We start from the raw sequence: 16,494 nt of genomic DNA on the forward strand, positions 1-16,494 counted from the left end.
AACCGAAATTACAAAGGTTAGACCGAACAAACTGCGAGTTGTCGTGAGTAGCTTGAAGCAAGCAAACGCAATTGCTAGCTACAAGCTCTTCACGAGAGAGTACCGCGTGTACATCCCTGCCAAGGACGTGGAGATCGACGGTGTGGTTACCGAAGGAAGCCTCACGGTCGATGACATTTTGCGTCACGGGGTTGGCTGCTTCAAGAACCCCCTGATTCAAGATGTAAAGATACTGGATGTCAAGCAATTGCATTCAGTATCCATCGAAGAAGGGAAGAAGAAATTCCTCCCTTCTGATTCCTTCCGTGTAACATTCGCCGGATCCGCACTGCCGAACTACATCTCTTTGGACAGGGTTCGTCTGTTTGTACCGCGGGTCATGCATTGCCAAAACTGCAAGCAGTTAGGTCATACAGCCACCTACTGCTGCAACAAGGCACGCTGCAGCAAGTGCGGAGGCAATCATGCTGAGACCGCTTGCAGTGAGGATACTGAAAAGTGTCTTTACTGCGAGGGAACTCGGCATGACCTTTCGGCGTGTCCCGCGTACAAACAGCGCGAGGAAAAAATTAAGCGTTCCCTTAAGGAACGATCAAAGCGCTCTTTTGCAGAAATGCTTAAGAAGGCTGAGCCACCCTCGACAGGAAACATCTTTTCCTTTTTGCCAACCGATGAGGGTACATCTGATGATCCCGTCGAAGGGTTTTCTTATGCCTTGCCAGAGGGATCTAGGAAGAGGAGAATGCTCAACTCTGATGACCAATAAGACAACACAAAAAGGAAGCGGTGAAGAAAAACCGAAGCAAGTGCCCCCCGGTTTTAATTTCAAATTAAACCAGGAGTACCCACCGCTTCCTGGAGCACCAAAAACCTCTCGTGCACCCATTTCTCGATCAGAAGACATAAAAGAAACAGGGTTCATAAAATTCTCTGATATTGTGGACTGGATATTTGAAACATTCAACATACCAGATCCCCTACAAAACATTCTTCTTGCCCTTCTCCCTACAGTGAAAACCTATTTGAAGCAACTCACAGCAACTTGGCCCCTCATTTCAGCTATCGTATCTTTCGATGACTAATACGTCGAAAGAGGTTAGGAATTTTGTCACTGTGTTACAGTGGAACTGCAGAAGTATCATCCCCAAATTCGATTTAATTTCACATTTGATAAACACATACAATTGTGATGCGTTCGCGCTCTGTGAAACTTTTCTCAATTCAAATGACCAACTTAATTTCCACGATTTCAACATCATTCGTCGAGATCGAGACTCACACGGTGGAGGGGTACTTTTAGGGATCAAAAAGTGCTATTCTTTTTTCAGAATCGACCTCCCTCGCTCTCGAATATTGAAGTTGTTGCCATTCAAACGAATATGAATGGAAAAGACCTTTGCCTTGTTTCATTATATATTCCCCCATCCGCGCGGATTGAACAGAAGCAACTCCTTGATATAGCAGAATTGCTTCCCGCCCCTTTTTTGATTTTGGGAGATTTTAACTCTCACTGTTCGCTATGGGGGTCGCTGTACGACGACAACCGATCTTCTTTAATCTGTAACTTGATCGACGACTTCAATATGACACTTTTGAATACTGGGGAAGCGACACGTGTACCTAATCCTCCAGCACGTGAAAGCGTGCTTGACATATCCCTCTGCTCGACATCACTAGCGTTAGATTGCCAGTGGAAAGTAATCAACGATCCCCACGGTAGTGATCATCTTCCAATCGTTATATCAATTGCTAACGGTTCAACTCCCCCGAACCCAATCAATATTTCCTACGACCTTACACGTAATATTGATTGGAAGTGTTATGAGTCTATTAAAGCGCAATCTATCGAGACTCACGAGGAACTTCCTCCGGAGGAAGAATACGCGTTCTTAGCTGGCTTGATAATCGACGCCGCGACTCAAGCTCAGACGACACCGATACCCAGGGTAACGATTAGACAGCGCCCTCCCAACAAATGGTGGGACAAAGAGTGCTCTGAGCTGTACGCGCGAAGGTCCGCGGCGTATAAGGACTACCGGGAGTACGGCACTATCAACCTGCTTCGAAAGTACGAGGCACTGGGCAGGCAGATGAAGAGCTTAGTAAAGGCCAAAAAACGCGGGTACTGGCGGCGGTTCGTAAACGCGTTGTCGAGGGAAACAGCGATGAGCACTCTTTGGGATACCACCAGGCGCATGCGGAACCGTGACGTTTCGAATGAAAGTGAGGAGTATTCAGATCGCTGGATACTCGATTTTGCCAAAAAGGTCTGTCCGGACTCTGTACCGGAACAGAAAACCTTTCGCGACGCGTTATTAGTAACTACGGAAGAGCCTCCATTTTCGATGTTGGAATTTTCAATGGCTCTCCTGTCGTGCAACAATAAGGCTCCAGGGTTAGATAGAATAAAATTCAACCTGTTGAAGAATCTACCCGACTCTGCAAAAAGACGCTTGTTGAATTTGTTCAACAAGTTTCTTGAGCTAAATATTGTTCCGCAAGACTGGAGGGAGGTAAAAGTCATTGCTATTCGGAAGCCCGAAAAACCTGCCTCTGATCACAATTCATATAGGCCGATTGCGATGCTCTCTTGCCTCCGGAAATTAATGGAGAAAATGATCCTCTTACGGTTAGACAGATGGGTCGAAACAAATGGTTTACTTTCAGATACTCAATTTGGCTTTCGCCGGGGCAAAGGGACGAACGATTGCCTAGCGTTGCTTTCTACTGAAATTCAACTAGCCTTTGCTCGAAAAGAGCAAATGGCTTCTGCGTTCATGGATATTAAGAGGGCTTTTGACTCTGTCTCTGTAGAAGTTTTAAGCGCGAAACTTCATTCGCAGGGACTTTCACCAAATTTGAATAACTTTTTGCTCAATTTGTTGTCAGAAAAGCATATGTATTTCTCACATGGCGATTCGACAACTTCCCGAATTAGTTATATGGGCCTCCCCCAGGGCTCATGTTTAAGTCCTCTCTTATATAATTTTTACGTCAATGACATCGATGAATGTCTTGCAAATTTATGCACGCTAAGGCAACTTGCAGACGATAGCGTTGTATCCATTACTGGTAGCGAGGCTAGCGATCTGCAAGGACCATTGCAAGATACCTTAGACAATTTGTCTGAATGGGCTCTTAAGCTGGGTATCGAATTCTCTCCGGAGAAAACTGAGCTGGTCGTTTTTTCTAGGAAGCATAACCCAGCTCAGCTGCAGCTCCTACTAACGGGTAAAACGATCTCTCAGGTTTTAGTCGCTAAATATCTCGGGGTCTGGTTCGACTCTAAATGCACCTGGGCTTGTCATATTAGGTATCTGACACACAAATGCCAACAGAGGATTAATTTTCTTCGTACGATTACCGGAACTTGGTGGGGTGCTCACCCAGGAGACCTTCTAAGGTTATACCAAACAACGATATTGTCTGTAATTGAGTACGGCTGTTTTTGCTTTCGCTCCGCCGCGAATACGCACATTATAAAATTAGAGAGAATACAATATCGTTGTTTGCGTATTGCCTTGGGTTGCATGCAGTCGACCCATACGATGAGTCTTGAAGTGCTAGCGGGTATTCTTCCGTTGAAACATCGTTTTTGGAATCTCTCTTACCGGTTACTAATTCGATGCACAGTTATGAACCCATTAGTAATTGAAAATTTCGAGAGGTTGGTCGACCTTCAATCTCAATCCAGATTTATGACTTTATATTTTGACTATATGGCTCAAGATATTAATCCTTCTTCATACGATTCCTCCAATGTCGCACTTTTAGATACTTCTTATAATGCTATATTCTTCGACACCACCATGAAACAAGACATTTCTGGTATCCCGGATCAATTGCGACCCCAAGAGATCCCTAAGATTTTTTCCAATAAGTTTAAACATGTTAGTTGTGATAAAAGGCCTCCTACAAACTCGATGCTCCTGCTTCCGTGTACGTCGCAGAACTTGCTGCTATTCAGTACTCTATTGGGATCATCGAAGCCCTGCCCATAGACCACTACTTCATCTTCACAGACAGTCTCAGTGCCATTGAGGCTCTGCGATCGATGAAGACTGTGAAGCACACCCCGTATTTCCTGGGGAAACTACAGCGGTTTTTAAGTGCTTTAACAGATAAAAATTACCGGGTTACCTTAGCGTGGGTCCTTTCTCATTGTTCCATTCCGGGCAATAAAGAGGCTGACGCTTTAGCTAAGGTGGGTGCTATTGATGGCGATATTTATGTAAGACCAATTGCTTATGATGAATTTTATAGCATTTTGCGTCAGAAAACACTCAACAGTTGGCAATTATCATGGAACTCAGATGAACTGGGACGGTGGCTATATTCCATTTTTCCTAAAGTATCGACGAAAGCATGGTTCAAGGGGTTGGATGTAGGTCGCGACTTCATTCGCGTGATGTCCAGACTTATGTCCAATCACTACACGTTAAACACGCATCTCTTTCGTATAGGGCTTGTAGACAGTAATCACTGCGTTTGTGGCGATGGCTACCATGACATCGAGCATGTTGTTTGGTCGTGTACCGAATACTGTGGTGTTAGGTCTGAGCTTATAGATTCCCTTCGGGCCCGAGGAAAACAACCGAACGTACCCGTTAGAGACATTCTGGGAAGCGGTGATCTCCAGTACATGACACAGCTATACGGATTTATATTTAATGCTGGCATTAAAATTTGATTTCTTTTATCTATTTGCTAGAATACAATTTCTGTCACAAACTGAATGAGAAAGATACACCCGGCTGGAGACACTAAAACGAAGACTCGGCATCTCTATGTTTACGCAGACACCTCAGACCAAAACTACTCAAATAGAACATCACTGGTTAGCCACACAAATGAATACATTCTGTAATATAAAATAGTTAAAAACAAAATTGTAACACCCCTCCTCTCACCTTAAATCCCCACTAGCTCGTAGTCGGCCACGAGAATAAAAAGAGGCCTCCCTCTTTTCCCTGCTAACTAAGAATTAAAAAAAAAACACTTACTTGGCTTGGCGTACTTGGCTCAGTTAAACATAATTTGTATCGTGCCGTGTCAAATAAACTATTTTTAAACTAAAAAAAAAATCGCCTAAAACACACACGCAAGTGGTGTGGTGGGTTTGGACATGCCTGCTTTAAGTTTCTTCGTGAAACGAGAACGATCGCTATCGATTAGTTTTGAACCTATATCGATTGATTTCAGTTGTTGTCGTTTCATAAAGGTGCATAAAGAGTGGTTGATCGGGAATACCTTCCCGCACAAAAGGGCTGATTTGCGTCAAAAATACACATATTTGGGTAGTTTTATTTTTTTGTGTATGTTTATAATATATATATTATAGAAACGCGCAAAGATGAAACCAAAGGAACCAAATCAGTGTCATACAAGGGTGCCAATCGAGCAATGTAAATAAACATGGTGATAAAATTGGGAGTGGATGAAAAGTGTTGTAATTGCGCGTGATAAGGAATATGTGTTTTTCCGAAGTTTTAACTACAAATTTTAAGTCCAACATTAAACCTGTACACTAGGGTGGGACAAAAAATAAATGTATTCTCCCATGCACTAGGTCCTATAACAGCTGTGTAAATTTTCTTATCGATCAGTTGAACCAGAGTCAGTGGCGTAGCTATGGTTTGGTGGGCCTGGTGCGGTAACAAAAATGTGGGCCCCCAATGAAAATGACTGGGCAGTTTTTTCTTCCATAGAAGGAATTGAGACAAACAAAAAACTTAAACTTTTCTACTTATTTATTCCGTTGACCGCAAAATCAATAATTTGGTATTTAGATACTCACTTTCCGAGCCGTTTGGTTGGCAAAATAAGAAATTACAGATTCAAAATCAATGGAATCAGTGATTTCACGTTCGATTGATAAAAAGGCAAGGTTTGTTAATCTCAAGTTACTCATCGTTGACCTCAAACAGTTCTTGATCAACTTGAACTTAGAGAAACTTGATCAACTTTAACTTAGAGCCGACTGTTTTCGGGTGCATATAGTCTCGCGTTAACGCAGATTTTTTCCATTTGCTCTGTTTCATTTTTTTTTTATATAGGGGGATTTGTTAGTAGCTTAAGTATTTATGATAAATATTAGTAAATAATGAGTATGTGTGTCCAATCACAAATGGTGACTTCTCAACACTGTTAGAAATTTGTAATTTTAATTGTTAGGATTTGTTTGCTTTCGCAATTAGGTCTTATCAATCGTAGGGATTTAAACCTACTTGTCAGAAAAGGGGAAGTAAAATTACAACTAACTTAATTGCTAACTTATTGGCTATAAAGAGAGCTTATCGTAGCAATTGAGGATTGCAACGATTTTTGTCGAAAACTGTTAATAATTTTATTTGACATAGCTTCCAATGGTTCAACACCAGTAAGTCTATGTAATTCGAGTGTACCAAACCAAGGAGGACGCTTCAAAATCATTTTCAGAATTTTATTCTGAATCCTTTGGAGCGTTTTCTTCCTTGTTGAACAGCAACTTGACCAGATTGGTACAGCATAAAGCATTGCTGGTCTAAAAATTTCTTCGTATATCAAAATTTTGTTCTTTAAACAAAGTTTAGAATTCCTGTTAATGAGAGGATATAAACATCTCGTATATTTGATGCACTTGGCTTGTATACTCTGAATGTGCTCTTTGAAAATAAGTTTTTTATCATAAATTAGTCCCAAGTACTTAACCTTGTCGGACCAACTTAAAATAACCCCATTCATCTTGACAACGTGTTTATTGTTTGGCTTGAGGAAAGATGCCCTAGGCTTATTATCATTTGAGTTTTAGAAGCATTGGGAGAGATTTTCCACTTTGCAAGTAGGAAGAAAAAATATCTAAACTTTTCTGCAATCGACTGCATATGACACGAAGACTTTTTCCTTTTACGGAAATGCTTGTGTCATCGTAGAACAATGACTTTGTGCATCCTGGAGGCAAATCAGGAAGATCTGAAGTGAATATGTTGTACAGGACTGGACCCAAGACTGAACCTTGAGGTACACCTGCTCTGACAGGAAATCTATCAGATTTTGAATTCTGATAGACAACCTGCAGAGTTCGATCAGTAAGATAATTTTTTAAAATTTTGATTAGAAAAATTGGAAAATTAAAAGTTTGCAATTTCGCAATCAAACCTTTATGCCAAACACTGTCGAATGCTTTTTCTATGTCTAAAAGAGCAGCTCCAGTGAAATAACCTTCAGATTTGTTAGCTCGTATCATATTAGTAACTCTGAGCAATTGATGAGTAGTGGAATGCCCATGGCGAAATCCAAACTGTTCATCTGCAAAAATTGAATTTTCGTTAATGTGTGACATCATTCTGTTAAGAATAATTCTCTCAAACAGTTTACTTATTGAAGAAAGCAAACTGATTGATCGATAACTTGAAACTTCAGCTGGGTTCTTATCCGGTTTTAAAATTGGAGTAATTTTTGCATTTTTCCATAATTTGGGAAAATATGCAATTTTGAAGCAGCAATTGAAAATTTTCACTAAAAATTCCATTGTGCTTTCAGGGAGGTGTTTGATTAATATATTAAAGATTCCATCGTCACCAGGTGCTTTTATATTTTTGAAATTTTTTATAATTGATTTAATCTCATTCAAGTTAGTTTCAATTATTTCTGCAGGTAAAAAATTCTGGGAGGAAATGAAATCAAATTGACGTGTGACTTCATTTTCAATTGGACTCACGAAATTCAAATTTGAGTTATGAACACTCTCAAACTGCTGAGCAAGTCTTTGAGCCTTTTGTTCATTGGATACAAGAAAACGTTCACCATCTTTTAAAACTGGAATGGGCTTTAAAGTTTTCTTAAGAATCTTCGACAGCTTCCAAAAGGGTTTTGAATATGGTTTCAATTTTCCAACTTTAGTCTCAAATTTTGATTTCTCAGAAGAGTAAATCTATGTTTAATCTCTTTCTGTAAATCTTTATAAATAGTTTTAAAAACAGGGTCACGAGAACGTTGATATTGACGACTGCGGACATTTTTCAAACGAATTAGAAGTTGAAGATTTTCGTCAATTATTGGTGAATCAAATTTCACTTGAGCCTTTGGAACAGAACAATTCCTGGCATCAACAATTGCACATTTTCATGCTTCCAAAGCGGAATCAATATTCACTTCGTTTTGCAAATCAAGCTCATTATTGAAATTTCTCTCAATATGAGTTTTGTATCTTTCCCAATTAGCCTTGTTATAATTAAAAACAGAGCTCATAGGGTTTAAAACTGATTCATGTGATAAAGAAAAAGTTATTGGAAGATGGTCAGAATCAAAGTCAGCATGTGTGATCAAATCACTACATACGTGACTTTGATCTGTTAGCACCAAATCAATTGTTGAAGGGTTTCTTACAGAAGAAAAGCATGTAGGACTATTCGGAGACAAAATAGAATAGAATCCTGAAGAACAATCATTGAATAAAATTTTGCCATTGGAATTACTTTGAGAATTATTCCATGAACGATGTTTAGCGTTAAAATCGTCGATTATAAAAAATTTCGAACGATTTCTGGTGAGTTTTTGTAAATCACCTTTAAAATATTTTTTGTGCACGCGTGTGCATTGAAATGGTAAATATGCTGCGGCAATAAATAAAATCTCAAGTTCAGTTTGAACTTCAATTCCCAAAGTTTCAATAACTTTCGTCTCAAGATGGGGAAGAGCACGATGTTTGATTCGGCGATGAATAACAATTGCAACTCCACCGCCGGAACCCTGAATCCTATCATATCTATGAACCACGTAATTGGGATCATATTTTAATTTTATGTTAGGTTTCAAAAATGTTTCATTAATAATTGCAATATGCACATTATTTACTGTTGAAAAATTAAAAAGCTCATTCTCATTGGCCTTCAATGAGCGAGCATTCCAATTTTATATTTTAATTGTTTTATTTAAAATCATTGCTAAATTTTAAATTAGAAACAATTTTAATAGTAAAATTTGTGCCTATTTGAATGGCTTCAAACATTGATTTTGCCTGCAACATGGCGTTCATAAGATCGAACATTGCCTGTTGCAAAAAAGAAAGTTTACCTGCCGTAATAGGCCCCAGGTAGTTGACATTAGAAAAAATATTTTCGGCAGCAATATTAGCTGGTGTACAATTATTTTCTAGCGTGTTTTGCTTACCCATATTACCGGTCATTTTCGAACTACCAACACTAGGCGGTATAATGTTCGAACTACCTGTAACCTGTGCATAAGTTAAACGGGTATGCAAAGGAGTAGGTAAACTATGCGTCACTGGTACGCTTGGAGAATTTTGTTTTGAATTTTGTTTACCTTGCCTTGCCTTAACAATTGCTAAACGGGCTGGGCATTGATAAAAATTCGACATATGGTTGCCGTTACAATTCGCACAGCGAAAATTTTTACTCTCTTTCACAGGACATGTGTCCTTGTTGTGTGAAGTCTCCACAAATGAGGCATTTTTGGTCCATGTTACAAAACTTTGAACCATGGCCATAACGTTGGCAAACACGGCATTGGGTGATATGCTTTTCACCTCCGCCAAACTTTCGATATAATTCCCATTTTACACGCACGTTATATAAAGCATGTGCTTTTTCAAAAAATTTTAGGTTATTAACCTCACTGCGGTTAAAATGAATTAAATAATTTACAAGGGAAATTCCAGTTCGCTGACTGTTTTCGCCTCGTGATTTTTGTTTCATTAGAATTACTTGGGTAGGGGCTATACCAAGTAATTCTGTCAAAGTAATTTTGATCTCATCAACGGTTTGATCGTTGGTGAGACCTTTCAATACGACCTTGAACGGCTTGGCGCTCTTCGTATCATATGTAAAAAATTTATACATCTTTTTAGTTAAATACTGAATAAGACGATTCCAATCTTTCAATGTTTGGGCCAGTAAACGGCATTCGCCTCTTCGGCCAATTTGATAAGTAACTTTGACGTCGGAAAGAAACGTAGAAAGTTCTCTTTTAAAAATATTAAATTCAGAAGCAATAGTTACCACAATAGGTGGAACTTTCTTCTTTTTTACAGAAATTTCACTTTGAATAGTTTTACTTTCGAACATTTCAATTTCGCCGGCTTCTTGCTCAGGCAGAATATCATATAAATTTTTACTGCATAAACTAGTTACAGAAAGAGATGCCTCTCTTTTCCTCCCCGTAGCGATGCGTGGTTTCTTTTTTCGTCCTGCCATTTCAGGTGATACGAAAAAAGCTCAAAAATAATATCAAAGTATTGAGAAGGAAAGAAATAGGTAGTCTTGAGAAAGACTGATGTAAGTTAACTTCCAGGTAATCTTTAAAAGAAACACTGACAAAACACAAACTTTGAAGCTATAGGCAGTCAAAGACCAGTCCACAAGCAACCGAAAATACGTCTGATCTGTCGGGCAGCTCAAGACGCACTGATTGTTTCATGTTTTCAAGTTAGCCACAGCACAGCAACACAGATAGACAGCGTTTTCCAGACTTGGTAAAAGCACCGCTCCGAGCCGCTCGGTGACATCGCCATATTATAGACACCAAGCACCAAGAGCGTATAATCGTCTTATGTGACATTCGTAGCAAGCACCAGCTCGGCGCAAGAGCTAAAAAATGATGATCATATCGATGACTTTTTTTATTTTCTGCTAGGAGACGTATTACATGCCAAAAGCAAAAAGAGAAGCAGCACATTTCACCTAACGGCAATAGTATCGAGTCCGTAGAATTTTTGCCAGGAGTAGTATCTGCAACAACCTGGCTGGAATTGAACAAATTGCCATGGATGACTGTCTTGTCGCAGTGGGAGGTTAGTTTTCCTGCTAGACAAGCTTCTTTGCGACAACACTCGAAGGTCAGTCACATTATCCACAGTTTCCCGCACCTGGCCGAGGAATTCGGATACCAGCTGGTAATATTTTGGAAATTGTTTGAAGCTTTTTTATCTTATTCTTCCTATTATATTTTAGTTGGACATTGATTACCGGAAGCAAAACCTGGGAAATCCGGCAGATCCTTCCAAGAAGCGGAATTTATTGTTTGAGCCTATCGCACAATATATCAGCAAAAACACCAAAGATCCGTCTGCCAAAGATTTATGCCGTGGCCTCAAAGAAAATATGTTTGATTTTTTTATTCCGAATGTTCAAGGGGTGTCCGTTATTTTCACGGCACATTGCAAAGAACGATCTACTCCAATTTGTCATTATTTTGAGTTGGTAATAGACCCTAGAGATTAATCGTAGATGTAGTTGCGGGATGAAATTGTGTTAAGGTCAGAAGCGAATGGAAATTTTTTTAAAAATAAAATGCCATGCATAGAATACAATGGACATACAAATTTTGTAATGTTAAGTTACATATTTACATCTTATAATTTATTTATCATTTGCAGATTGCCGACTTCTGTATTTGCTGTTGGCTTTGAACACGGTGCTAATTTCCAGTATTTTTCAAATGATCTTATATCTCATGTCGTCTTCACTCCTGCGAGCTCGAATTATGCAAAACGCCCGTGCAAAAAAACTGTACTTGCATCATGCATAACAGTTAGAAGCCGTAAAGTAGTGAAAGAGATATTGCGATATTAGATTATTTGGAAAACAAAAAAAAGTGATGAACAAGAGAATGGATATAGAATTTCATAATTCTATCAACTAAAATTTCACACGTAAGAATTTTTAATTTTCTTATTTCTAAAACTTCAAAATTCATAAGGTTGTCGTATGGAATGCATAGTGCGTAACATTAAATGATCTTGGCCTATTTCATAAGGTAAGCTAATGGAGTTAATACTGTTTTCTTGTGGCAAAAATTCATAAGGCATTTCAATGAATTTTGCTAGTCCAGTTGCTTGAGTGAAGGAATCAAGGCGGTTTTAAGTCAATGCTATTCAATTTCAATTGAAGTAAATTAAGTGTGCATACGCTTTGACAAACAAATTCATGAGTCGCATTTTTAACAGTGCTGTCTGAGATTGTCATTTTCGGTTGTCAGTTGCGGTTGTCAGTTAGAGCGCAAAATTCTAATTTTTCTCTGAAATCACAACCCGACCAACCACTCTTTAAGTCAGGCATGGGGAAAACACAGCCCACCAAAGCGCGTGGAGCCCATCTGCTAACGAACACACCACGCAGGGCTATTCTTACTACCCTCCGTCGCTGGGCTAAAGACAAAACACTGGAGAGCCATTCGTGAACACGCGAGCCGAGGGTTTTTTAACTTCGGCACATGAGGCAACCGAGGGCTCGCAGTTTCGGGGAACACACAAGCATTGGTCGCCACGACTAGATCGACAATGGTATAATATTGGAAAGCTTGACGGTAGTCAACGGATACAACCACCTACAATATTTTTTTTCATATGTACTTTTGTAAACATTATGTGTTTGAGAAAACACGTGTTAGCAAGCGGGCTTCCGAGGGCTCACGAATTCGGGAACATTCGGGCATGTGTTTGCCGAAGCTTCTGAAGGGCTGTTTTATTTAGAACACTGTAGGTTTCGGTTTTGTATAAGCACTGAAGGGCAATGAAAAAACCCTCCGTGGCATCGCCTAAAACACATTCGTTGTTTTGCTTTCGTCTTGATTAGACGCAAATTGTTTATCTCCGTTTGATTCGCAAAATAACAATACATGAGTTATCGTACGGGTGTTTTTTTTTTGTCGATCAGTTCTTGTGCTGCGCGATAACAATAGCCTGCAGTTTATCGGCAGAAACATCTTCTGCACACTGGTAGGGGCAGGCTACCCCGCCAGTGATCAGATACGCAGCTGATATATCAGCAAGAATAATTCTCCCGCACCGCTGTTACCCCGCTAGCAGCACGGACCATCATACGATCGAGCGAGTGGAAGTCAACTACAAGTGGCATCTACAAGGTCGAGTGTAAGATACGGCCACTGTGTCACAACACGAAGCTGGATCGACATTGTTTGTTCTGCGGAGACACTCGATTAATCCAACTATCAGCCGTGAGGTCGTGACTTAGACGTTCGGTGAAGTATTCACTTTAGATTTTTTATCATTATTATTAATATTATTATTATTATTGTTATTATTATAATAATAATTATTATTATTGTTATTATTATTATTATTGTTATAATTATTATTATTATTATTACTATTATTACTATTGTTATTAGTGTTAGTATTACTTTTTTTTTTTTATTTTGATCCATTGTAGTTTGAAAAATTGTTTTTAAAATTTAATATCAACTACTTGATCCCCCCCCCCCCACATTCGAATGTTTATCGTTTGTGTGCGGTAGGGCGTAACGCTCCCGCAAAATAGACGACATGCAGGTGCAACTATTCCTGGATGTGGAAACAAATGGGGAAGAGATTGAGATCTCCCCCATCAATTCCCCTCTACCTTCCCCGCTACCTAGCCCCGTACCAAGGGTACCGGCAACACGGGTGAAAGCTTACCCAGATGCTTCGAAAGGTCCGTTCGTAGTTTTCTTTAGGCCCATAAAGAAGCCTCTTAACATTATACAAATAGGCAAGGACCTGGCAAAACAGTTTTCGGACGTAACCGAAATTACAAAGGTTAGACCGAACAAACTGCGAGTTGTCGTGAGTAGCTTGAAGCAAGCAAACGCAATTGCTAGCTACAAGCTCTTCACGAGAGAGTACCGCGTGTACATCCCTGCCAAGGACGTGGAGATCGACGGTGTGGTTACCGAAGGAAGCCTCACGGTCGATGACATTTTGCGTCACGGGGTTGGCTGCTTCAAGAACCCCCTGATTCAAGATGTAAAGATACTGGATGTCAAGCAATTGCATTCAGTATCCATCGAAGAAGGGAAGAAGAAATTCCTCCCTTCTGATTCCTTCCGTGTAACATTCGCCGGATCCGCACTGCCGAACTACATCTCTTTGGACAGGGTTTGTCTGTTTGTACCGCGGGTCATGCATTGCCAAAACTGCAAGCAGTTAGGTCATACAGCCACCTACTGCTGCAACAAGGCACGCTGCAGCAAGTGCGGAGGCAATCATGCTGAGACCGCTTGCAGTGAGGATACTGAAAAGTGTCTTTACTGCGAGGGAACTCGGCATGACCTTTCGGCGTGTCCCGCGTACAAACAGCGCGAGGAAAAAATTAAGCGTTCCCTTAAGGAACGATCAAAGCGCTCTTTTGCAGAAATGCTTAAGAAGGCTGAGCCACCCTCGACAGGAAACATCTTTTCCTTTTTGCCAACCGATGAGGGTACATCTGATGATCCCGTCGAAGGGTTTTCTTATGCCTTGCCAGAGGGATCTAGGAAGAGGAGAATGCTCAACTCTGATGACCAATAAGACAACACAAAAAGGAAGCGGTGAAGAAAAACCGAAGCAAGTGCCCCCCGGTTTTAATTTCAAATTAAACCAGGAGTACCCACCGCTTCCTGGAGCACCAAAAACCCCTCGTGCACCCATTTCTCGATCAGAAGACATAAAAGAAACAGGGTTCATAAAATTCTCTGATATTGTGGACTGGATATTTGAAACATTCAACATACCAGATCCCCTACAAAACATTCTTCTTGCCCTTCTCCCTACAGTGAAAACCTTTTTGAAGCAACTCACAACAACTTGGCCCCTCATTTCAGCTATCGTATCTTTCGATGACTAATACGTCGAAAGAGGTTAGGAATTTTGTCACTGTGTTACAGTGGAACTGCAGAAGTATCATCCCCAAATTCGATTTAATTTCACATTTGATAAACACATACAATTGTGATGCGTTCGCGCTCTGTGAAACTTTTCTCAATTCAAATGACCAACTTAATTTCCACGATTACAACATCATTCGTCGAGATCGAGACTCACACGGTGGAGGGGTACTTTTAGGGATCAAAAAGTGCTATTCTTTTTTCAGAATCGACCTCCCTCGATCTCGAATATTGAAGTTGTTGCCATTCAAACGAATATGAATGGAAAAGACCTTTGCCTTGTTTCATTATATATTCCCCCATCCGCGCGGATTGAACAGAAGCAACTCCTTGATATAGCAGAATTGCTTCCCGCCCCTTTTTTGATTTTGGGAGATTTTAACTCTCACTGTTCGCTATGGGGGTCGCTGTACGACGACAACCGATCTTCTTTAATCTGTAACTTGATCGACGACTTCAATATGACACTTTTGAATACTGGGGAAGCGACACGTGTACCTAATCCTCCAGCACGTGAAAGCGTGCTTGACATATCCCTCTGCTCGACATCACTAGCGTTAGATTGCCAGTGGAAAGTAATCAACGATCCCCACGGTAGTGATCATCTTCCAATCGTTATATCAATTGCTAACGGTTCAACTCCCCCGAACCCAATCAATATTTCCTACGACCTTACACGTAATATTGATTGGAAGTGTTATGAGTCTATTAAAGCGCAATCTATCGAGACTCACGAGGAACTTCCTCCGGAGGAAGAATACGCGTTCTTAGCTGGCTTGATAATCGACGCCGCGACTCAAGCTCAGACGACACCGATACCCAGGGTAACGATTAGACAGCGCCCTCCCAACAAATGGTGGGACAAAGAGTGCTCTGAGCTGTACGCGCGAAGGTCCGCGGCGTATAAGGACTACCGGGAGTACGGCACTATCAACCTGCTTCGAAAGTACGAGGCACTGGGCAGGCAGATGAAGAGCTTAGTAAAGGCGAAAAAACGCGGGTACTGGCGGCGGTTCGTAAACGCGTTGTCGAGGGAAACAGCGATGAGCACTCTTTGGGATACCGCCAGGCGCATGCGGAACCGTGACGTTTCGAATGAAAGTGAGGAGTATTCAGATCGCTTGATACTCGATTTTGCCAAAAAGGTCTGTCCGGACTCTGTACCGGAACAGAAAACCTTTCGCGACGCGTTATTAGTAACTACGGAAGAGCCTCCATTTTCGATGTTGGAATTTTCAATGGCTCTCCTGTCGTGCAACAATAAGGCTCCAGGGTTAGATAGAATAAAATTCAACCTGTTGAAGAATCTACCCGACTCTGCAAAAAGACGCTTGTTGAATTTGTTCAACAAGTTTCTTGAGCTAAATATTGTTCCGCAAGACTGGAGGGAGGTAAAAGTCATTGCTATTCGGAAGCCTTAAAAACCTGCCTCTGATCACAATTCATATAGGCCGATTGCGATGCTCTCTTGCCTCCGGAAATTAATGGAGAAAATGATCCTCTTACGGTTAGACAGATGGGTCGAAACAAATGGTTGACTTTCAGATACTCAATTTGGCTTTCGCCGGGGCAAAGGGACGAACGATTGCCTAGCGTTGCTTTCTACTGAAATTCAACTAGCCTTTGCTCGAAAAGAGCAAATGGCTTCTGCGTTCATGGATATTAAGAGGGCTTTTGACTCTGTCTCTGTAGAAGTTTTAAGCGCGAAACTTCATTCGCAGGGACTTTCACCAAATTTGAATAACTTTTTGCTCAATTTGTTGTCAGAAAAGCATATGTATTTCTCACATGGCGATTCGACAACTTCCCGAATTAGTTATATGGGCCTCCCCCAGGGCTCATGTTTAAGTCCTC

At 40.6% G+C, this 16,494-nt stretch overlaps 1 protein-coding gene and 1 long non-coding RNA gene across 3 annotated transcripts; one reads left to right on the forward strand and one right to left on the reverse strand.

Moving 5' to 3' along the window:
• Positions 1-4,654: 4,654 nt before the first annotated feature.
• LOC129719214 (uncharacterized) lies at positions 4,655-5,018 on the reverse strand. Its single transcript, XR_008727148.1, has 2 exons — positions 4,911-5,018; positions 4,655-4,861 (listed from the first exon to the last, which is right to left on the reverse strand). It is a non-coding gene; the product is annotated as an uncharacterized LOC129719214 (long non-coding RNA).
• Positions 5,019-5,068: 50 nt separating this feature from the next.
• On the forward strand, positions 5,069-11,303 carry LOC129719206 (uncharacterized). 2 transcript variants are annotated; one of them, XR_008727139.1, is made up of 3 exons: positions 5,069-5,297; positions 10,633-10,891; positions 10,950-11,303. XR_008727139.1 is itself a non-coding variant. In XM_055670734.1 (3 exons), coding segments are annotated over exons 1-3 (531 nt in total). In that variant the 5' UTR covers positions 5,207-5,403; the 3' UTR covers positions 11,220-11,303. The 2 variants fall into 2 exon arrangements, 1 of the variants encoding a protein (XP_055526709.1); XM_055670734.1 differs by having other exon boundaries at positions 5,207-5,405.
• Positions 11,304-16,494: the final 5,191 nt, after the last annotated feature.

This window comes from Wyeomyia smithii, chromosome 1 (genome assembly GCF_029784165.1).
Source record: "Wyeomyia smithii strain HCP4-BCI-WySm-NY-G18 chromosome 1, ASM2978416v1, whole genome shotgun sequence".
Taxonomy (NCBI): Eukaryota; Metazoa; Arthropoda; class Insecta; order Diptera; family Culicidae; genus Wyeomyia; species Wyeomyia smithii.